The sequence below is a fragment of the Battus philenor genome, unplaced genomic scaffold, assembly GCF_028537555.1.
Source record: "Battus philenor isolate CCGP_79_NKW_IND1 unplaced genomic scaffold, ilBatPhil1.0.hap1 SCAF_1, whole genome shotgun sequence".
NCBI classification, from domain to species: Eukaryota; Metazoa; Arthropoda; class Insecta; order Lepidoptera; family Papilionidae; genus Battus; species Battus philenor.
In genome coordinates, this window is record NW_027181661.1 from 13,687,056 (window position 1) to 13,712,047 (window position 24,992).

General features: G+C 32.2%; 1 protein-coding gene across 1 annotated transcript in view; it reads right to left on the minus strand.

Annotated features, from left to right (window-relative positions):
- Positions 1–1,284: 1,284 nt before the first annotated feature.
- The window catches only part of LOC137918494 (tyrosine-protein phosphatase non-receptor type 11-like), a 73,848-nt gene continuing 50,140 nt past the window's right edge, over positions 1,285–24,992 (minus strand). Inside the window, exons 3-12 of the mRNA XM_068761319.1 lie at positions 14,601–14,768; positions 13,476–13,629; positions 13,101–13,247; positions 12,202–12,333; positions 10,626–10,753; positions 9,735–9,896; positions 8,587–8,697; positions 5,941–6,031; positions 5,099–5,247; positions 1,285–1,486 (exon numbers count right to left, since the gene is read on the minus strand). Coding sequence (XP_068617420.1) covers positions 1,460–1,486; positions 5,099–5,247; positions 5,941–6,031; positions 8,587–8,697; positions 9,735–9,896; positions 10,626–10,753; positions 12,202–12,333; positions 13,101–13,247; positions 13,476–13,629; positions 14,601–14,768 — 1,269 coding nt within the window. The 3' untranslated portion in view covers positions 1,285–1,459. The remainder of the gene's footprint in view (positions 1,487–5,098; positions 5,248–5,940; positions 6,032–8,586; positions 8,698–9,734; positions 9,897–10,625; positions 10,754–12,201; positions 12,334–13,100; positions 13,248–13,475; positions 13,630–14,600; positions 14,769–24,992) is intronic.

The following is a 24,992-nucleotide window of genomic DNA, read 5'->3' on the forward strand; positions in this document are numbered from 1 at the left end:
TAATAGCATGTTTAGCTTTTACTGTGTTATATATGTGTTCTAGAAAATAAAATCCATTTAAGATATATTAAATTTAGATACTTTAAATTTAATTTAAGAGAAAAGAAAATAATAATAAATAAAATTAAATAAGAAAGAAAATAACTTATTTGTTTTATTTAAATATAATGTATATAATTAAAAATTATAAATTTAAAAAATAAAAAAATTAATAATGTATTTTATTATAATTCCAATTGTTTATTGCAGCACTAGGCAATGAAATAATACTCTACTAAAAGCTTCAGTTACACTCTTTTTGAAAGAAATCCAAGTTGCATAAATTATTGAATATGCAGCTTATGTCGATTTTAACTTAAAGGAACAAAAGGTAGAGCGAATAATAAGATAAAAAAACTACATACCTGAACTGTATTCTAGGCTTATATTCAGGATACTAGGAATTTAGTATAAGAATTAAGTTTCCTATTAAAATTTAGAGTAAATGCGAAGCAAATGTTTTCAGAAAAGTGATCAATGTCGTCAATGTTTTTTTTAATCCGTGTTTAAAAGCATAGCAACATCGTGTTTTGAAAATAGAATCGCGTTAGCCTTCGTATAATTTGATGTAGAGCCCAAGCATTGTTTAAGCTCTTTGTAACATTCTAACAAGACAATATTAAGTTTTGTTAGTAGACGGACGTGAATATCATATTCCTATTTAATCAAGTACTACTAGAAAAGTAGTCAAGTACTACTAAATATCTCGTCAATGGTAAAAAAATTTGCAGTGGGGATTAAATTAACTTTGATGTACATAAAGATATATTTCAAAAACTAAGAGGTCGTACATAAAAATAGATATGGAAAAGATGAAATCATAATTTACTCACTACCAAAAGAATCAAGTGGTTTATATGTAAAGAAATCCACAACACATTGCGATGATTGATAAATGTTTAAAAAAAAGAACTATCCGATTGTGAAAGGTAGAAAAATATAAGCGCACGTCTTCGCAAATCAAAAATAGAAAATATAAAAACTAATGATCACGATATATAGTATTTTATGAGCGGGTGGTTATAGCTTAAAGAATTTAAAATTTATTTAAACGCACGCAAAACTACTTGTCATTTATTGAACAGTAAAAAATCTATTCCGTAATTGCCGTGTTAAGAGAAATAAAAATAAAGAAGATCTAAATGGAAAGAGATATCAAGAGGAAAATAAATTTCTCTAAATTCAATGAAATACGGATATTTTTAAGACGTATAATTTTAAAAGTTATTACTATCACTAAGCAAATATACAGCAATTTTTATTACCATCAATGATATTTCACACATGATCTACTGACGCTACAATAATGTATATAATTGAATTATTTTGAAATCAAATCTCTTTGATAAAAATCACTTCTCGTATAGTTTTTACATTATATTAGCACTTTGGTCCGATACTGTACTGTCTTCTTAGAATTTCATGCATCCGGTGTCGGTATGGCCAGCTGTAAATAAATTAAAAGAAAATTAAAACCACTTTTATAAATTTTTTACAATCTATTTCTAATATTGATGACTAACTGCAACGGGTCGTTAGAGTGATGTATTGATACAGAGGTACCATTTAAATATGGTTTATATTTGTAGTCTCACAAAAAGTAATATAGTCGGACCAAAAATGTTGGCGAGCGTGTGGACTATATAAACGGATTAGATAAATGAAAATGAAGGTGGCAATTTTAATATAGTTTTACAAAACTTGGTAACAGGAAAATACGTAACAATAGACTTAAGGAACTAACGAGCAAGACAAAATGCATAGCAATACAAACTGACAATATAAAAAGAATAAAAAAAATTGAAAGAGGTTTTAAATGACTCAGTCTGTCGCCAAAATCGTAAGGGAAAGTAAATATCATTTAAAATAATTTTTTTAAAGGAATCTCATAAAAAATTTCTACCGTGACTCATAAATTACGTGTTCTACCATAGGCAACTTCACGTAAAATGAATAAATATATTGATAATGGTAATCTTTATATTAAGTAGTGATACATCACAGTCATCATATTAGCCGGTGGACGCCCAACGCAAGGGACATGCTTGACTGGCTTTGCACTTTCGTATTTAACCACTTATTATTTAACTTAATGTAGTATTCATTACTGTACTGATTAGACATTTATAATATCAATTAAATTCCTATTATACACTAGATTCGTCTATTTTAATCTGCAATCGCGACGGTTTATTTTCAAAAATATGAACATAAAGAAATATTAATAACAATAAGATTTATTGTCCTCTACATTAGTACCCTAAGATTAATTCATTTTAAAACGACATATCGAATACGGAAACACTGAACAAACTGTAAAAGTGTATGTTGCGAGAATTTAAAATCCAGAAAGTTTAACGGCGCCCAATAACAGTCGAATATATCCATAGTCTATTCATTCTAGCGATAAATACAGAGAAGCAAGGATCTGTGGTATTAAATTACATGTATTAATACAATTGTGTTTACTATGTTATTGATACAAATTTGTGAATATCATGTGTTTTCACTTATATATGTGATAACATTAACTGTTTTTATAATTCATGTCTCGAATTTACTGCCTCGCTGCTATTCAATAGATGTCTGTAACAAATGCTAAAATTCACGATAGAAAAAATAAACGTAACTGGAGATATTGTCACGTTGTCGGTAATTATATTTTTTAACTTCTATTATAAACGTTGCACGTAAATAATTGTGCCGCAAAAGGTAATGCACAGAATATAGTCAATTTTACAAATTTGTAAACAGTGTAATTTCCATATAAATCTTAATATTGTTTAGTGTAAATATATGAAAAAATTATATTATCTACTTTAATTAATTTTGTCGTCTATACAAACAAACGATTTTTCAGTATTCCATATTTTTCTACGGAAAGAAGTGAAAATGGCACCGTAAAGTATAAATAAAAAAATATAACAAATAAATAAACAATTTATACGAAGAAGGAAAAGTAGCAAAATATAAAATGTTTCTAAAATAAATATAATAAATAAGACAAATGAACGTTTGTTTGCGAATCCAACTACGAAACCGGTATAAATTTGGAACCTAGATGCCGTGTGCGAATTTACCTTCATTGCAAAGTGTTAGTAGATTCAAAACGTATAAAATTTGTTAAATGAAACAATTAAATGAAAATGTAAATGATATTCAATGTTTGATTTTTAGACAGACAAATATACTACTGGTTTCATAAGCAAACAAATCTGGCCAGACGTATGTTAAAGGAGAAAAAGTAAAAAACTTTTTCAGAACACATATACCGACAAACAAAGGATAAAAAACTTAACTTAATTGCGAAAAACAAACCCTTTTACGGTATTCCCTACACAGTTGAAGGTACACGAGAGATTTAATGTTAAGTTTAGTAGTTCTGTCGGCAGAAACGTAAATAAGCGACGAGAGCGTAGGTTTTCGGTTCTATTCTAAACCAACGATTTCTTCAATATTTTATTTTGCATTTTTTGACTTCAACTTTAAGGAAATATGACTTGTTTAATAGTTAAACGTAATTATGATAAACTTCATGGTTCTACAAGTATATCTTCACAATTTTTAATAACAAGATTCATACAAAATAGTTTAATTACTGGACATTGTAATCGACATTTTTAAGAAAAGAAAATACTTTTTAAGTATCTTTTTAATACATGTTTTGATAAAGATTTATGTCAGCTGCTATTCATTAAGTGTTCAACCAGGGGGAAACACCCTACGCACGCAGCTCACGCAGTAGGCATGCCAGTCTTGGCTAGAGCCGCGTGAAAATAGGTCACAAGGATTTGTTGTCGAAATGCGGTTCAAATTGAAAACCACAAAATAAATTTTAAATAAAATAAAATACATGTATGGACACGTGTAAAATAGTGTACCGCATCTTCATATCCCGCAATGAAATTAGTGCGTGTGCAATAAGTGCATATAATAGTGACGTTTGTATAAATGGGTGTGTCTGTGTATATAGCAATGAAACCAAAAACTTATAAAAGTGTATATTATATAGATACGTAAGAGTAAGTAAATTAAAAATAATTTGGTGGTAGTTTCAACATACTTTTTTTTCTATAAGATTTAACTAATTTAACGCAAATGTTTATCTTAAATAAATTCATCATTGTTAAAATTATGAAATAAACCCAGAAAAATCGCAATTTCGTTTTATTTAATTCTAAAATTTCAATCAATCTGTATAAATTACATATTTTTGTATACGTATACATATTACGTATACAATTTAAATCTTATTTGATCTAGTCAGTAGTTATAATAACATCAATTAGATGGCATTAAATCGCCTTCTAATTCTAAGCTATTTAAAGATAAAGATTATTTGTGATGTTCACGAATAACCTGAATGAAAATAGACAATAATTTTCGTCGAGCGCAATAACAGATACACAAGGAGCGAGCACGCACCCCTGCGAAGCTTCGATCGACTACCGACACAAGAGGGGAAAGGGCTTACGCGTTTCTAACGCGTGAAAGCAATTCATATATATCTATATGAACTTTTCCCGACAGACACAATTCCGATGATTATGCACTTAGTCCAAAATCTTAGAAAGTTTTTGAAAATGTAGGGACTATATTACTATATATAAATAAAACTGAAGTAAAGCCAGATGTCTAAAAAAATCTTAAAATTTGAGATAAAAATAAAATTGAAATTTATTATTATCGAGTTTAGCATTTTCATAATTAATATAAATGAGTAAAATTGATTTTTATCATTAGTTAAATAATCATTTTAACATAATGTTTTTTTGTTTGTCAAGTTAAAAATGCGAAATTCTAAAAATAACCTAATATTGGGATAAAACTAACTAAACAAACCTAAAAAAAACTAATCACGTATGTCTACACACATTACATACAAATCCCATACTTTATTAACGTTTATTTTTATAGGCCTCTGCTCTTTTAGTTCCTACTTCCTTTGGTTGACAGTTTTTCTTTTTTTGTTTAAAATATGCATTTTTTGCCAATCGTTTATAATAATTGTTTATGTATAATATGAGTTAAGGTTTGTATTAAAATGTAAATTACCAACCTTTTTTTTAAATTGTATACTCTTGCTATCTACGTAGTTCTGAAGTGCCAGGTAAATGAATCTGTACTGTACTTTGTTCTGCACCATACCCTTCCTCTGTAACCGCACCATCTTCACAGTGTTATGGACGTCTATGTCACAATTAAAACCTACAAACATTCAAATAAATACATGGTTTTTTGATAAACTAATGAAACCGCCAAAAGATAAGCTAAGCACACACACATATATGTAGTTAGAGAAGAGACTGCATAATTTATCAGCACATAAATAATTGCATTGCATTGAGTTGCTGTTTTGTAGTTCTATTATAATTAAGAATACATTTCTTTTTCGTATTAAATCAAGGAATTTTTATGATATTTTCATGTTAGGAGATCCTTGACACTATTGTAGCACAGCATGCAAAAAAACAAAAGTAACGACTTATTACTTCTGCCCATTCGAATTCTATTCCATCCGATAGACTCCCATTGCAAGGCGAAGGAATTAATAACATTAACTATTAAGAATACAAAAAACATATTGTTATTTTATGATTCGTGCTAAAATCATACTTTGAAAAGTACTTATTATAATATTGTATAAGGTCTACGCAATATTTTTGTATACATACATACCGCTGCCAAGCAAAACTTACGTTAATAACATTAATTAAAACAATGTATTGCTCTAAAAATAATAATAAATATATATTTTTAATTAGCATTCGCATCGCTAGGCATTGAAACGAAAAGCAACTGGCATTATTTCAAATTGATTTATACTTATACTAACAAAAAATTGGTAAAATTGGGAAAATATGCACTGATATAGAGTTTTAATAAAATTAGTCATCTCACCAGAGGTCTTAATCTTGTCGATCAGCATGTCAAGGACAATGAAGGTGCCGGTGCGACCGACGCCCGCTGAACAATGCACGCACAACACGTTCTGAGAACACATATCATAAAACAGTAAATGTATTATATAAATCTAGATTAGAATATATCACTTAACATCGTTTTATTATTATGCTGTTATTAGCGATCATCTCACACACATAAAATTATAAGTCTGAATACAATCAAAAGTTAGGTTGATATCTTTATAAATACGCCGGTTTTATTAATGTAAACAAGATCTATTAGTTCGGTACAGAAGATTGTAATTTTTGGCAGCAATTTGTATTTAGGAGTATCTGCAAAAAGTAAAGCACCTTGGATAGGTCGTATTATAGAATTTTTTTAAGAAAATAAACTGAGTTCAAAGTTAAGATTTACCTTTATAAAAATTAATGAAATTTCGAGTTAAAAATGATTATTTTTTTTAAAAAACAGTCCTATTAAAAATATTATGAGAAATCATTACCTTTCTCTACGAAAGTTTACTTTTGTTATTTATATAGGCGCATAGTTCAAAATCGGGATTGTAGGAAATATGACCCAACAATTACAGACTTGCTATAATCAAATACTCGGTTGTACGTCCGAAACTCAATCGGCGAACCGAGTGATGCACGAACATTCTCGAACTTTTCCAAAGCAATAGGACATCTCTGGCTAATGTATCACCAGTGGCGTAGCTACGGTATTTCAGGCCTGGGGCAGATTGGGGCTTGGTGCCCCTCCCCCCCCTAAAGAGTCAAAATAATTTCAAAATTCAGAACAAAATGTAGTTAATATATCTTTTTTTGGTTCAAAATAATAATAAATATATATAAAATAACATTAGATCTTAATAAAATTTATTGGGTAAATTTATAAACGAACATTTCTCGCTTTTTGGCCTGCAATCAATAGTGTCGTCTAGTTCATGTTCTATTGACATTATTGCAAGATTATTTAATCTATTTATCATTAAATAATCTTGCAATAATGTAATAATTTATTATTTTGTCATTTAGGGCCCTTTTAAAAAACACTATGGGTTTTGTGAATGAAAAGGCTTAAACACTGTGTATATTATAATTCGTAACCGTTTATTTTTTTAGTGTTCATATTATTTAACAACTTTTTTAGCATAAAAATAGTAAAATTCGATATTCTTTTTATGTTATTTACTTTAATTTATGGTTTTCATTTTTCTTTTAACATTTCATTATTCATCATTCAAAAAAAAATTCAAAAAAATTATTTTCAACTTTGGTGCCCCCCCTACTTGTGGTGCCTGGGGCGGCCGCCCCGCTCGCCACCCCCTAGCTACGCCACTGTGTATCACCCTACCTTTATCGTTTCCATATTGTCGAGAACGCTTGTATTACCTTATCTATTGTTTAAGTACTTTCTTTTTTAATTTTTTATTCTCTCTCAGGCAAAGTGCGAACTTATCTATGCGATTTTGGTATTTATAATTAGTATATATAAATAAATATTCAATATATAAATAACTACATGCATGTTTGTATGTACACATCGACTTCTTGTTTTTATTTAATATACATGTTTATATTTCCTTTCTGACTTGTACAATAATGAATATTTTAAATGAATAAAAACATATTGTCTGTGCGACGAAAGAATGGGAAGATAATCTTTTTCCTTAGGCTTCTTCGTCATTCAAATTTTACTAATAGCCCCAACTATTCGTTTCACGGCACCAATAAATGCGATTATATTTTAAAGCTTCAGTCGAAATGAGAGATATTCATTTAGTACAAAATTTCGTAACTCCTGAATGGTTATACAAGATATTTTGAATTTTTCTCATAAGAATAGCTAAGCTTGCCTGAATTTTCTCTCTGGTGTATAGACTATCTCTTTACTCTATGAAGTACTTACTTAGTTAACTTAGACCTTAGTTTGAGTAGTCACTATAAAATAGCATCACTCACGCGGACTATTAATAGGATTGAACTTCATAATCAAAAGCTAATCGAAGGCGATCGTGACTTTTTTTGCTAACTGAAACTGCATTAAAAATATACGTTTTTAAACTGCCCAGTTCTAAAAAGTTTCAGTGTCATTAAAGTGCCAAGTGTTAATACGTCAATTTTGTCAAAAATTAATACCTTGTGCAGGTACAGCCATTGTAAATAAGGTACTAATAAGTTAGGTGTAATAAATTGTCGTAATTATATTTAGCCATTAAGAATATTTTAGGTGACCATACTATCGGTGTTAAGAGGTGTAAATGGCTCAATCTTTACCACTGAAAATGACAAAAAGGAAAACAGTGGTAATGAAAACATATTGAAAAAAATATTAAAAAGGTGATGGAAGGTATTGTTAAGGAAATTTTCAGATTTTCATATAATTTCCAGTTCATAGCTTCAATTGTAAATTATTAAAAGTCAAGCTCATTTCGTCTCGACTATAATTCGTAAAACTTGATTTTAGCGTGACAATTAAAATTAGGCGTAAATTGCCCAAACAAACAATTTTCTAAAAATTAGGTATATAATTTTGGAATTTATAATTGTGAAACATTCTTGTGTTTATTCGTCTTAACAAAAGTTAAGTCACCGTACAAACTTTTACTAAAAGAAAAAGGCTATGATAATTATTCACCTGTTCCGGTGCGTTGCTGTCTTCTGCGTTCTGGAACATTCTTCTGTTTACATCATCTAAAAATGCTAGTAATCCATCTGGTTCTGGCGGGGCGCTATGGTCCGGCCACGCCTGTAAAGTTATTCCGAAACATTTTAATAAATAACAATTTAGAATTCTACGTACTTTTTAAATACTCATTAATTTACGTTCAATTTGTGTAAACAAACCTTTTCTTGTTCGGTACAGGGAATTGATTGGATCGTAATTATGAGTGGCACTTGGTATTTATGACATTCTGGGAAATTGTAAATAACCATGTTCGACAGGTAAAAATAATCTAAATTTCAAGCTTTTGTTTATATAAGCTCAGACACTTCTTACACAAAGTATTATACAAAATTATTTGATATTACAGTTTTTATTACCGATGACCGCTAAAACTGAGAACTTTTTATTATTTCGCAACGTATGAATAGTTATTAAAGGATTGGAACCTTATTATAAAATATATGTTATATTATTTAATAATTATAATATTATATTACATTACGTGACCTCTAGTATCTAAGTCAGACCTTGCCTGTGTTTTAGATACCAGAGAGTTCCTGTGTATTACATGGAAAATTATATTTACTTGTATTATCTCTATCATATGTAAGTATGCAAATAACAAGTGTAAGTTCCCAAGTTAGTCAGAACGTAATTATAAATGAATTATTAGTTTTCAAAGTAATTTCTTTGACAGTCTCTACATCACTGAATCTGTAAAACTGTTGTATGAATTCAAAAAAAATTTCTTGAACTTTTTATTTTTAGGAATGCCGCATGGTGCAGGGTCGGATCTGTAAGGAGAATAGATGAACAAAAAAAATGCACACCTGCCATAGTGAAATAGTCGGTGGTTTATTTGACATTCAAACGACTAAACAACTTGCTGATGAGTTGTCCTGATAAAGGAAGATGTTTCTACAATGTGAAAGTTATTTTGAATATTTTCAAAACAACAAACAACATTTTTTATTGCTCACTAACTGACAGCCAATTTGTATAAAAAACTAAATAATAATATTTACAAGTAAAAATCGTCAAATCAAAAACAGATCATTGTGTGATTATAAATGAATTGTTTTCACTTTATTTAAAATAATTGTAGGGTGTAAACTTACAGTGAACTGGTAATGATATATAGTCCTTGACGTGACCGTGTCGCTGACGTCAAGCTCTCGTAGAATGTAATCTTCGTAACATGTCTCTGATATTGATCTAATTATAAAATTACAGTATCGTTCTACTTGACACGACCGCGGCCAGTACCGCTCACATTTTTTCTGAAAATAGTCATTTCACTGCTTTTAGGAAAATGTTATTGCTTTAACTGAAATGAAAACTATTTATTTTTTATAGTTAAATATGGATCCATAAAATGTAAATAAGCAAATGATAATAAATAAATATTTTTGTTGAACTGCTATCTGTTACGATTAATTTTTTGCTGATTACTTTTTTATTTGGAAATGTAATTGCGATATCACTTATCATTAAATTTATATAATTACTCATTCAATACCACTGCTTAAGTTGCTATAGCGCTAAGATTGCTTAAAATATAGGCAGAGATATTGTTAAATAAAACATTTTTCATTCTATCCTTTCAAAAACATTTTGGTGATTTATTTAAATATTAATTCATAATTATAAAAAAATATTTAATCTTACAAATAAAAAATCGTACATTTCCGTTTTTGTTTATTAGGGTAGTTATCTACATAAACATATATAACAGATTTCAATCGATATACGAACTTATTGCAATGTATCTAGAACTATAAGACTTAAAATTTAATAAAAATAATCGATTTATGAAAAGGCCAATTAAGAACGGCTTTTATGAAATTTCACTCATAAGGAGAATCTAGGAGGTAAGCTTTAAGTTCGGAAAGCGAGCTCTAAAAATAATTAATAAAAATAAAATAATAACTTCATAAAAAGCAGATTTTTATTCTTATTCGTAAATCCAGGAACGTTTAATAAACCTTTTACTAAGTAAAAAAACTTACCTTTCCTTGCTCGACTTCGTTCGTGATCATTGCAATAACCCTGACATCTTCCTGCCATATCATATGCCAGAAGTCGTTCACGGTGTTTGTTAGACAACCTTGAGTAGCTATGTAAGCTTTATCTTTTACTGAAATTATTATTAATAACATAGACATTACTTTTTTATTAATGTCAGTATTTTTAATGTATGGTATTAGATAACATTGTTTATATTTTTCGCAAAAACATTGATGAAGTATATCGTATTCAAGTTCAAGTTTACAAGGTCACTGTCAAGATCTATTAAGTTTTATAGGACTCAAAATAAACGAACCTTAAACGCGCTCAATATAAAACACTAAGTAATTTTAAGCTCGGGCCATTACATTATTTAGATAATGAAATAGAGAATTCGTCGAGCTCGGCGAAAGTTCCACCGAGTATTTAGACTTAAGTAATCATTTTATTTTGTTTGATTTATAATAACATAGCTGTCTACCATCCATGAAGAAAATATCCAAATATGTTCACCATATCCTAATATGTAATATTCTTGCGTAACGATTCTCGGCATGTATCCGATTTCTAATAGCTCGTGCGATATTTTTGTAACGGATCAGAAAAAACGAATATTATTGATGCTTCAAATGCATTGCTTATAATAAATATATCTTTTAATTTTAAACGCTAATATTCATTTTTAATGACTTGTTAGGAAATTAAATTCCTGCTTATTTTTTAATTAATTTTTAATATCGCTCAATTTTGGTCTATTGCTTTGTTTAAGAATTTAAGTTGAAATAATAGCACTATTTTGTAAAATATTGCCATCACTAAAATCCCTTTACTGTACAACATTGTAACCACTAACAGAAAATATTGTTTGAACTAGACCGAACAAAACCTATTAGTGCATTTTTCCAAGAATAACTAGACACATACTTAACGAACCCCTTTGATCATCACCATTATAAGTCAATAGTCAAAGCAAAACAGTCAAAACATAGAAAGGGACTTTCCTTCTTTACAAACCTGTTTAAATTACTATATTGCCGTATAACTTTTACCCGCAATGAAAAAAAAATCTTTACGTGTCCTGATTATAAAGCATTCATAATACTATTATAGTATTGTCGAAGTTTCGACTGCTTTCAAAGTCACGAAGGACTGAGTTAGAGGACGTCCATGTGTCATATTTATTCTGATGTACCTACAAACTTGTTAACAATTTTTGTTGGTATATGCAGAATGAGTTCACGATATCGCAGTACAATCGATTTTAGTTATAAATACATGAATTATTAGTTCCCATGCTGATGTGGCCTCCCTGACAGATATCAAAGAGATCTGTTAAAACGCAGCTGTTGTTTTTAAATCTCTATAGATTCCTAAACTATCCTTGGTTGGAAACGATCTCCTTACATCGCTAACTCTGCTAGATAGCAGGCTTCTTTAAAAGGCGGTTTTTTTAGTACAATATAACGTAAGCACATTTTGCTTAGATTGCACCAACGAAAATTTTTTTTAAAATTTGGCCTCAGATATATATAAGTATTCCATTGCAATATGAAATATCGTTAAGTATTTACACATTACCTATATTGCGACGAAGATTTCCATTTATTTTGTCTAACTTGATGCATTTTTTGACTTCTCTGAGAGCGTCATCTGACAATGACTTTGTGACGAGTGGCGGTACCTTTCTCGTGTCATTGTTCATTATAAGAGCTGAAAGATACAGAATTATTAATATAAAATAAAATTATAATTTTGTTATGTGTTATTGTATGTAAAGAAAATGGGAGAAAATAGGTGGGTGTTACAGCGCGATAACAAAATAAGTCATAAACAAATATTTGTATTAGAGCAACATTTTCTTATGAGAACGAATCTGAAATGCGGAGAGCCGCAGGAAAACCAAGATCACTGACGTAGCTCGAGGAATTGCTCGTATGAAGGTGTTATGGTCAGGGCACATCGTTCATGCAACTGATGGCCATTAGCGCCGATAAGGTCACAAGCAGCGACCACGAGCCGGTAGACGCGGTGTGGGTAAGTCCCCCGCTAAGTGGACTGACGATATAGTTAAAGCCGCGGGAAGTCGCCGGTAGCGGGCAGCGCAGGACCGGTCATCGTGATCATCTTTTGGGGGAAGCCTATGCCTTGCAGTGGGCGTCCATAAGCCGAACAAAAGAAGAAGGAAAAGGATATGTTATTGATCAGTTTAATTAGAAAATACCGAAACCAAAGACTAACAAACCAAGCCAAAAATTAACGTTACTCAATATTATGTAAGTTTTTATGTATAACATAAATAAAGACTATAACATATACGAAGACATACGTATATAATATTTAATTAAGTGTATTCCATTTTTTGAGATAAGGAATACGTATCATTTTTCTTCTTTGTACTCTATATTATTTGTATATATAGCATAAAATTGTTCAACAAGAGGAAAGCGAATAAGTGGTAATCTAAAGAATTTTCATACACTGGACGCTGTTGAGACTCTCGTTTGACGACTGCACGGAGCTCGATGAACTGCTTAAACTTGACAATCGAATATGGCTCGCATTGATATAGTCCGAATTATTGGGATCTTCATTTCTTTTACGTAATATCACCCTTGTCATATCATCTGTTAACAATTTTCAAAAATTAATATAATTAAATGACCGCTTTCCACAGACGCTCTTTTTAGTGAATCTCTCACACATTTTTAACTAATCTTTTTTTAGTTTTACATCTTACATGTATCTTATACCGTTAGTTGATAATTTTCATTTTATTACCATATTTATAGGAATTGAAATTGTTTGATCTTAGGAAGTTAGAAATGTTTAAAAATGTAAATAAAACGACTTACATGGAAGTATGTTTTTGTAACGATTCTTATTCAAATTTTCCAACTTCATAGCTTCGTTAGCAGTAAAAACGTTTAAATCTTCAATTACTTTCAGGGAGTGGAACTCTCCATCGAATCCGCATTTATTCTCTTGCCTTTGAACATCTTCCATTTCCTGTAATTTTCACTTATGTACATAGGATACAAACTCAATGAATATTTTTTTATTATTATTTGTTTTGCAAAGTTAGACGAAATTTTACTTTGCGTAAAGCAACGGAACCCATAGTTATTTAAAAAAATTAAAAACATACATTTTCCATTGCAATTAATTATGAAATTCAAAAGTCATAGATTAATGTAATGAGTTTTACAATTACTATTTAGTGTAAATGAACAATGATATAAAGGCTTTTTTCCAAAACGAACTATATTAATTAAATTTTATGTTTCCATGAATGTAAAAGCTTTGAAGAGGTGAACGTGTAAGCTTATTTGTCAACAAAAAGCTCTAAAGCTTTTTCAGATTTTGAAGATGCCTTTTCTATATATTACCTTTTATTTAATTTTTTTATAAAGTTGTAATGGAATAGGCGTTTGTCTTCCATATCACCTGTTGGAAAGTGTAGATGAAGACAAAAGTGGTACACGCTCATCCAAAAGAAACCTGTTCACTCTACTCTTAAAGGCTCAAGAGTTCAACTTATCAGGAAAAATAGACTCAGACAGGTTGTTCCGAATCTCGACTCATACCAAAAACGAGCTGTCAAGCCGTTAAGTTCGACTTTTCAGTATGTCGATAACGTATGGATGAAACTTTTGCCTGCGCCTAGTAGTTTTTTGTTATATTGTTATTTCGTGAGTCATTGATTTTTGGACAGAGTGTGCCATACATTAGTTGATAACAAAAGTTTAGTTATTCACCCTGTTATTACTTTTACGCCTAAAATGCATTAGCCAGTATATAAAAAGCTGCAATTTTATAGGTAATTCTTTTAATTCAGAAATAATTCCGTTGTATTTTTCGTACTTTTGGAAAAAAATAGAATTGTAAGAGGGATCAACGGCCTACAATTTATAATTAATGTTAAAAATATTATAAGCTATCATTAACTCCATCCGTTAACAGATACTATTTAAACTAACCAGGACTTTTTGATCGATGTCATTGGCTCTGAGGCAGGTACCGCTTACTGGTTGCAATAGACGAAGAACGTCGCCTGAATTCTCGATCATTGGGTAAGACCTAAAATGCTCGATGAGGCCAACCAAATCGTCGAACTGTTCACCGCTACCCACGTCGTATTTGTCTTGCTGCGAAAGGAGATAATTAAACAATTAAAAATTTAATATTAATTGGTCACCGGAAATTACATCGTATAATGGAAACCTTTGTTTTTAAAAGAGACAGTCTAATTTACACCGCAGCTGTTGCGAATCATGCGAGGCGCAACAGGTACAAAATTATTAAACTAATCAGACTGTGTATCGTATCTCAAGGATTTTGTATCGCAATTCTTTAACCCAACATATTAACGTAGGTGCAACAATCGTTAAGGAAAATTATAAATTTATTATTTGCACAATAATTTAACTTTAAAATTACGTCAAAGTTATTTAAAAAGCTCTTCATCTTACTAAACTATTATATTGACCATAAAATTAATAAATGACAATTTGTATTATTAACTTGTATTTATAACTTTGGTATAGTTATTTGCTTCTTTCTATAAAAAAATTCTTGGGGAGACACCTATGCCTGGCACATGAAGTCAATCGGCTGCTATGATTATAATGGTTGATGATTATCATGATAAATATTTGCTTCCTGGTTACGTTTTATTGTACAATACATTTTTAATATTATGAAAATAAATGTTTTTATTTCTTTTATAATTAAAACAAACCACTAGTAGATTATATGACTTGTTATAAATACAGTGTACACGTACAATATACTATCAATTCTATTGTATTTTATATTGTATTTTATCAATAGCATTATTCATTTATTTATTGAAAAAATTTCCACATTCTTAAGATTACCAGAAGCAAGGCGGTTACGTTCAGACCTGTGATCAATACAGATAATAACTTATTCCTCTAAAATGATGGAGATGATATTTTTATATTTATGGAAACTATAGTAATAAAAAATAATGTGATTTTTTATGACCTTTATATTAATGTTTTTTTTTTTTATTCTGGCAATATTTTTGTAAAATAATGATGTCATTATTTTACTGAAGTTTGTACTGAAGAATATTTCTTTAGCCTTTTTAGATAGTTACAAATGGTAATCAACCAGAAAGAAAATTGTTTTAAACAAAATTATAAATTTTATAGAGTCCATTTAATAATAACAAGTTAATAATAACTTTTACTGGCTGTACTAGCAACAGGTATTTCATTTAAACAATTAAAAACACATATTTATTCATCTGCTTTTTGTATCCTGAATAATTATTCAATAAATAAATTCAGTCATTAGTGTTTCTGGCCATTCTGCATGATACAATACGGTATTTGCATTGAACTTAATGAAAATAAACAGGTAAACTTACTTACCGATGTACTATAATTATTTACTAAACACTTAATTTGCAGGATGACGATGATTCGAATAGCAAATAATAACAGTTAAAAAATCAATAAATACTAGAAGTCTTAAATATTTGACTTTGATTTGATATTGTCCTAATTTGAATACTTTATTCAATGACCGCGAAATGAGAGAACGAGTTGTTGATAGATTACTTTTGGTATAGCTAAACTTCACATTGGAAATACTTTTACAGTTTTCATAGTTTTGTTTGACAATAAAAATAAGAAGAGAAGGAAAATTTCACTTATTACTCTACATAAGACGCTCTTTACTAAAATTGGTCACTGTATATACTCTTTAAAGCCGCGTAAGTTATTAGAACATTTGTTTTGTGATTACTAATACAAAAAACTAATCTGTGGACAAATTTTTATAATGAATTAAATATTACCTGTCTCGTGAGATCAAAATATGTTTACTCAAACACAAAATACATTAAATCTTAATGTAAGTCCAGATAACGTTTAGCTTAAATCGAGCAAGCACTGCAACTAACCTGCAAGAGGAGGAAATCTAGACAGTGCTTAATGCGCAGATGCAGATTGCATTTTGCTACATTCGCGCCGAAGCAGATATGTCGCACCATTCGCTATTACTCTATCAATGTTATGTTCCCCTAGTATTTCTTATGCGCTAATATGCACTGCTAACTTCACTCCATAAAACAGAGGTTTTGAAGTTAGGTCCAAAATTATTTATTTAGTTGGCCGACAACAACGCCTACATTATTATACGATTTGCGCATGCTCCGTAACATTTAAATATCTTATCGTTTATGCGATCCTGGTAGATTCAGGCAATATAGAAGGCTAGATTTTAGTCTGGACCTAGACAGACTAGAATCTCACACATACAGACCAATCGACGACAACACGTGTTCACATTTCTCGTGACGACAACTGGTTGTCTAGACTAGTTGTATAATCGATACGGTGATAGTTGTTTATTTTTAAATACGCTTAAAATAAACCGACAGACATTTATTTATTCTTATTTTTTTTTAATAATTTGGAATGGTTTTTTGTTTTATGTACAGTACAGAGCTAAATTTTAACAATTGTCTTTCAATCATAATAATGTTTTTTACGTTTAAAATATTAAAAAAAATTGTCCCCTTAAAATTTAAGTATAAGGTATAATGCATAAAAATTATTAAACTGTACATTAAAGTATATGAATACAGTAAAGGAGGCCATTGTAATAATAAATAATAAATAAACTTTTTATGATGGCACGTGCGATGTTTTTGATATGCTTCAAATAACATTTAAAGTCTTGCTCCGAATAATTTATATTTTATCTTTTGAACTTATACATATGACCTGAATGGTTTATCGTTAGGAATGATACTGACTTCCCATTGTTTGTATTATTTTAACAAAATAAAACAATAATTAATATTTTATGCTTTTTACAATATTTAAAAAGGAACAGTAGAAAAAAGTTTTTGGTAGTGCTATTTTGAGATTGCTTTATAATATTTAGTTTCGGCCGTAACTGACAAAAAGGTTCCTGATTCGTTGATATGACTAGCCATTATTTACTTTTTAATTACAATAATAACGAAGCTTGACGTTTGATCATTGTACGGATAACCAAATCAATCATCATATTACTTTATAAGTTGTTTCTGACGGCTTTACCAAGCATCCAACGAGAGTTTATGTATACTGTATATGTATGTTAATTAAATACTATAAATATTAACACTTCAATTTGTGTTTTATGTATTATCATATATATGTATTAAATTAAACTCATTAATAAACGACAAGAGATAATTATATTTTATGTAACACGTACTTACAAAACTTTCAAAAGCGGAATTACTGTCGCATTATATTTATGATAATATGGCTTATTTAATATAACTTCTGCGGACTCTCCCTTGTGTCATTGACAAATATAATCGATATTGATGATTTGACATAATATAAATAGGTTTATATTGTTTTAAAACAATTTTTTTGTAAATGATGAATATTATACATACAATCCATACCTTAATAATCTTTTATTTTTGTTATGGCTTTCGCCATTCAACCCCTACACTTGCAACGTAACAACGCACTGCACTGAATAAATACTAAGCGTTCCCATAAATATCAGGACTGCAAATCCGATATCACCATTCAGACATTTTGAATAGACCTTTTACTTTTTTACATTTTGTCTACAATAACAATGTATGTTTTAATTGATATTTTTTTTAAAAAATAATAATAGGCATCTCTTGTAATGTCAAAAGATTTATAAAATCGTCAGGTTTTATTAGTATTTTTTCGATAAACTTTGAAACTTGTACGTTTGTTACGTACAAGTCATATCATAAACCAAAAATTGCTGTGCAGATAGACATAGACTGCGTTTATATTATTTTTAAAACAACAGTTTTGATATCAATAAAAAGGCGTGTCTCGGCGGACGGCGGTCATTCATGTATCTCATTAAATTGCTCTAGGAAAAGCGAGAGGGAAGACATACGTTAGTTAATAAATTATTTCTATAGCTAAGAAAATGCAGTATTAACCCTCTGGTCTTCATATATTCCTAGTACTTATTTCGCAGGACTATGCACCTCTGCACTTCAAAAGTAAGAAGAGTTGTTTTGTTTTCTTTTTTATGATTGATTGATTGATTGGATATTAAATATTAAACGGGTTTTCTTTTAATTGCCGCACATTTTTCTTTTAAAAAAAACATGAAAAACTAATTTCATTAAGCCTTGATAAATTTTTACTTTAATTATAGAACTAAGCGGTTACGAAATGGCTTATTCACCACCACTCAATATTTTAAAAATTTGTTTAATGTTAAATATAAACATTATAAATCAAATGATTAAATCATTAACAATTAATTTTAACTTTCATCATATTTGGAACAATTATGCTTTGTAACGTTTTCTTTCAACTGATAATTTTTTATATTTTTTATATCTAAAAAAAACTGATAATTAAAATGTAATAAAAACTAATTTTATTTTTTAAAATAAGACTTACCACGTTGAGAATAGTTTTAAATTAGATGAAAACTGCGTATATTTTATCGGTTGACGAAATTTCAATAAAAAATTATGGATTAAAAAAAATAACCCCCTTTCACATTAACATTGCATAAAGCATATTTTAGTAAATTTGTGTGCAGAACTTGGTAACGGTACCTAGCTGAGCAGGTATATCATCTAATGTTTAAAAAGTAGCAACACAAAACGTCAATCTCATGTGATTTTTTAACTTTAATTCAAGTGCCTAAAATAGGCTGCCAGTTAAATGTCATCTAGACAGCTACTTAGAAATTTTTTCCATTATTTTTTTAATTACTTCAAAAATTATTACTTATCAAAAACTTTTCATCTGTATCTAACATTTAACAATTACACCTTTTTGATTCTATGAGTTCCTGGTACAGAGCACTGTGATTTCACTGTGATGCACTGACTGATTTTGTCACACAAACAACATCGATTTCAACTTTTTTATGAACCACAGAGGTTGTAAAATAAATTTTTATCCATATATTTGTATAAAAAAATAGTAATGAGAGCACCTACTATAAAAAGCCTGTGCATGAATCCTGTTTTACTTAAATTGCTCATTTTAACATAAGTTGTTTGTACTAGTATACTTTCAGACTCGTAATGGTTGCGGTCATTCCTTGTATTAAAATGACGTTAAAAAGACAATCGTGTTTATAAATCAATCCTGTGCAGTATAGAGCTGAACACAGTAATCATTTTAAAAGCAGATCTAAAACGCCTTAGATAGAAAAATCAAGTCCCATTTGGAACGTGTATTATACTTGTGTACGTCTGAGTTTCGATCACTATCGATTCAGAATCTTCAACAAAGATCCCATTGACAGTTAAGAAAATTAATAAGAAATACGGATATAGTTTTTTTAAAAGAAAATTAAAGAACTATTTTCATGATAAATTATATCATATGTCTATTTGTGTAAAATGTTATCTTATCTGCATTTGTATATTTAATAATATAGGCTTTGCAATACTAAAGACCGTATTACTAAATCAAGAAATTGTCAATTTAGATTTCCGAGAAGCGTATACATACATAGAAGCGTCAATGTGTTTTCTGTATATAGGCGCGAACAACTATCAAGTTTTTAAACTAAGGTCTCTATGCTTTTAAACGCAATCGCAAAAGCTCAAAGTATTTATAGATTATTGGATAATAAAACGAATCATGCTACTTTGGTCTTAAAAGAAAATAATGTAATAAATATATTAGAAGTATTTAATATTAAAGCTTTTCTTAGCTTCAACATCAACAGATATTTTTTCTACACCCCAACAAAACTATACTCGATGGTTTATTTAAAAAGAACAGGAACGTTATTAACATTTATTAAAATAGACCATAAGGAAAACAATGTTTAATTAAGCTGTAATGTTTTTCTGATTGGCTTGGGTTTTACTTTTTATATATTCCAATTACATAGGTCGTATAGATATTCAATTTTAAATTAAGGAGAATCTTATTTTTAAAATCTATTACTTATATTTCTGTTTTTGTAACATTACAGTTAAGTTTGTGATATTTGCAATTAAATAAAAAAGTGAAATTGTGTTTATTTCACAAAAAATCTTGTCTGTGGACCTTCTATCATAAGTACGATTACGCCAAAAATCATAAATACGTTATTATATTTACTTAGTGAAAATATTCGTGTTTTGTGTATGCACTTTATCAATACCACAATTTTCTGGTGGTATTTATAAGTATTCATATACAAGAACAAACGATATGTACTCAAAAGTTTTATCTTCGTAATATGCCCATTATTATTAAATATAAATATTACATTACATAAATATGAACTTTACCCAATTTGAAAGTAGTGTTTAAACTAGAACATTAGTTATTAGGCATAATTAAATTTTATGGTAGTTTGGCTAATAATAAATTTCAGTTAACTTTAACTAAGGCAACTACTACTCCAATTTTAACGAAGAAATTTTAACAAAGGACAAATTTGCCCGCGTTTGCAGTTAGTTATTGGAGCAGATATATCATTTATTATAAACGCGATTTTTGTACTGCAAGAAAAAGCCATCCATATATTTATTATATATTTTTTTAAAAAATTAAAATATTGACGGTTACTTCTCAGTACTTGTTTAAAAATTACATGTCCCTAAAAGCGTTACCGATTTTTCCAGGAACTGTGGTTTATTTTTATTTATTGTTTTTGTGTTTAGTTATTTTTATTATACTCGAGGATTATTCGGGTTAAAAATTATTTATATGGGCAAATTATACGCTTTTATAATAGGATCCCATAAAACGTCAAAGAACAAAATTGACTTCAAAGATAATAATAGCACAACTAGGCCGTGATGTGTTCGCCTCCGGAGGTCTAGGCAGATTTAAAACAATATAAACAATAGAATAATGCAAAAACAGAAATAGTTTCTTGTGCCTGTTCTACTAAAGTCTGAGGCATTTCACCCAAAGAATTGGTAGTCTCAACTTCTCAACTCTATTTTCTTTCTTGTTAATTAATAGTCTCACTGCGATTTTATTACCAACCTTTTTAATGTCCTCTCTCTTTTCATGATATTTTAAAATGTGTTACTACAAAAAGTCTTCCAAATTTTCTAAACATGTAATGATAAAACGTTTACGTATATTTAAGGTCTAATGTCAAATAATATAATGTTCTTTTATTTTGATATTTTTTTATCTGTTATTGCAAATTATACATGTTTAAAATAACACCGTACAATGTTAATAATACGATGTAAGATCAAAATATCGTATCTGACAAAAATCAGTATCTATCAAAAATAAAAATATATTAAATCTTATTATCATGAAATAAAACATCATTGTCGTCATCAATATAAGATATGTTATATTAGTCAAAATTTTTGTTTTGCTATACATATGAAATTCTTAGTTTGCATAAAATACACGCATCATTGCGAGCTCAGCGCTTGGAGCGTTCGGACGTGTCTCCCGACTTTCCCGCCTCCCGTTAGTTGCAATTAGATTCGCTGCATTGCACCCCGGTGCAAGGAATTCCTGCGCACAGCGTTTGGAAGTGCGGAATTGTCTTCGGACTTTCCCGCCGCCCTCTCTGCTGTTGCTACCCGTCAAATCCTGTGCCCCTGCGCACGGATTCGCTACAATCAGCGTTTGGAGTGTCGGAAGTGTCTTCGGACTTTCCCGCGTCCCGTAGTTGCCGGCGTATTGTCCGCCTTCTTGCACTTCAGTGCGAGAAAACCCTGCAATCAGCGTTTGGAGTGTCGGAAGTGTCTTCAGACTTCCCCGCCTCCCTTAGTAGCTGACACAGATTTTTGTTTCTAACTGTTAGAGAACGTCTAACGTCGTCCCTGAGAAACCGACAGTGAACGCACGTTCAGCCAGTGAACGGTCGCAAACTGCCCTGCTCCTGTCGCTTCGGTCCGGACGGCTCCTTCGTCGTGCCAAGTCAAGAAGCAAGCCGCACCCAAGCCACGTGTTCGGTCAACATTTGGCGGCCTGCCCGCTCTCTGAGCCTCCGCGTTCCAACACCCGTCGCGCGTCTTCGCCGTTATCCGCCGCCACGAGGCGAGGCCGCAGTCTGTGTGTGACTAGGCACTGTCCTCCCCGCCAGGGGCACCCCCGCCTGAGTTACTTAGAGAATTAGGTAAGTAAAGCTAGGGCCATTAGGCGCGTTTTACGGACGCCGGGCGACTCCGCGTCCGTACGACCATTTAGGGTTCAGTCTTCGCCGAGCTTAGTTAGATTTGCTGACGCATTATGACGCTCAGGAACGCAGGTTTACAACCCGCCGGACATCGCCGTCCGGCACAGTGGTGGCCAGAGTTACCTCCGAGGTCACTTCATTTCGACTACCGCGATCCAACGCTCTCCTTCGTTCCGTGCTCGCAGTGTCCTTACCTCCCCACTGTTGTTCGGCAGGGAGATGCTGAGTAGTTCGATCCCAACCTCACCACTACACCCAACAATGGCGCAATCCTGGCGTCATTATACGGGCCCTCCCTTCGGCGAATATCCGGTCATTACTTTCGGTCATAAGATGCCCATGAAATACCCGAACGAATACAAGGCAGATGCCAAGGGCCGTCCCATCCGCTTCCTGAATGACACCAGACCCCGCAGTCACCAGACACCCCTGGCTATGTAGAGCGAAAATCCCTCCCCGTCGAGGACCCACACCTGAGCGACGGCTCGTCGGACTACACCTCCGGGTCTGAGTATCTTGGCTCGGACTCGGAGATGGAGATCGACGGACCGAAGTCTGTCACCCGAACCGACGACTTCACTCTCGTCACCGGCAAGAAGAAGAGGTCACTTCGTGCTGCTACCTCCCCCACTCACCGCGGCAATACCTTCTAAACTAAGCTAGCTCAGCCAAAAAAGCCGTACGCAAGCCCTCCCTAACGGTTACTCCTAAGCAACCGGCCGCCCAACCCCAACAAGTGGCCTCCCAAGGCCCTCCCGAAAATGAGACTAAACCTTCCACGCCCGTCTTCCTCCACGACAAACAAGCGAGGAAATCCTTTCACTCGTGGCTTCTCGCCAACGAGATGGGTAAAGCCAAAGCTACGAATACCACTCAAGGTATTATGATTAGCTCCACCTCTGTCGACGACTTCCGTCGCTTCACCCGCCACCTGTGTGAGGAAGGCATCTTGTTCCACACGCACGCCCTCTCCGAGGATAAGCGACTTCGAGTCGTTATCCGCGGCCTCCCGCTTGAAATAGAGATCGCCGACGTAATCGACGACCTCAAAAAAGTGGACATCCCCGTCATCGACGCGAAGCGCATTACATCTCTGCGCACCAAGCTCCCCATGCCACTCATTATGGCAACTATAGAGCTTGTCTCCGAGGGAAAGAAAATCTTCGCCCTCAAATGTGCTCTCTTTCAGGGGTCTCATTCGAGGCCCCTCACCGCAGAGGCATTGTCGGCCAGTGCCACAGATGCCAGCTGTGCGGCTACGCAGCCCGCAACTGCTTCTCCCGCCTCCGGTGCGTCAAGTGCCTAGGGGATCACAGAGACACCACCCGCGTGTGTCCTCTGTAAGACCGAAGGCAACCCTGTCAACTACAGGGGCTGTCTTAAGGCGCCTAAAAAACGCCGCGCAGGCCGCCCCTCGACCTCCGTCGAACGTCGACCTTCGTGCCCTCCCAAAGTCGCCGTCCGACCAACCTCTTCAGTTCTCGCGGAGAATACTTCGAAGCTCGCTTCGAAACCTCTTCTCACTCCTCCGCCCCCAGCCACTTCAGCTTGGACGAAGCCACTCTACCCGAGACGCAAGCACGCCACCGCCCTATCAGTTGCTCACGAGAAACCGAAACCCTCCAAATCCGAAACCGAGTCCCTCTCGTCTGCAGAGGAACTTAAAGCCCCCGCAAAATACCTAGCCAAGGTCTGCATTCTTGCCGCATAACTCCGCACAGCCTCCGGTCCCTCGGAGCGCTCTGTATTGCGGACCACTCGGCCCTTCTCGCCGCCCTTAAAGCGGTATTTAAATAATACGCTCCCCCGTACCAACGCCAGGACACATTGAGCCCCGGCGGTCTCGATGCACATTGTTCTACGCGTGTAGACGTCTTCATAGTAACTGAGGTATGATCCCCAGCGTAAAATTTTTAAGCCGTGGTCCTCTGTTTCCACAGGCTCAATTTCGATGAAGCTGTACAAAGCCTAGACCGGCTAGCAGCACAACATCTAATACATCAAACGTGCAAATGAACTTAAATTATTTCGACTGATTTTTTTCCTTACTGTTATAATAGTCTGATAATAGTATTCCCATGTAACAAACAAACTTAATATAGCCGGTTTGTTGCATAGACAAATAACAATGAAAAATAAATTACTTGTACACCGCTATAATTGATAAGATATAAATTTATTTTGTCATTAAATATTAATCTTTGTCATATAATTTTAAT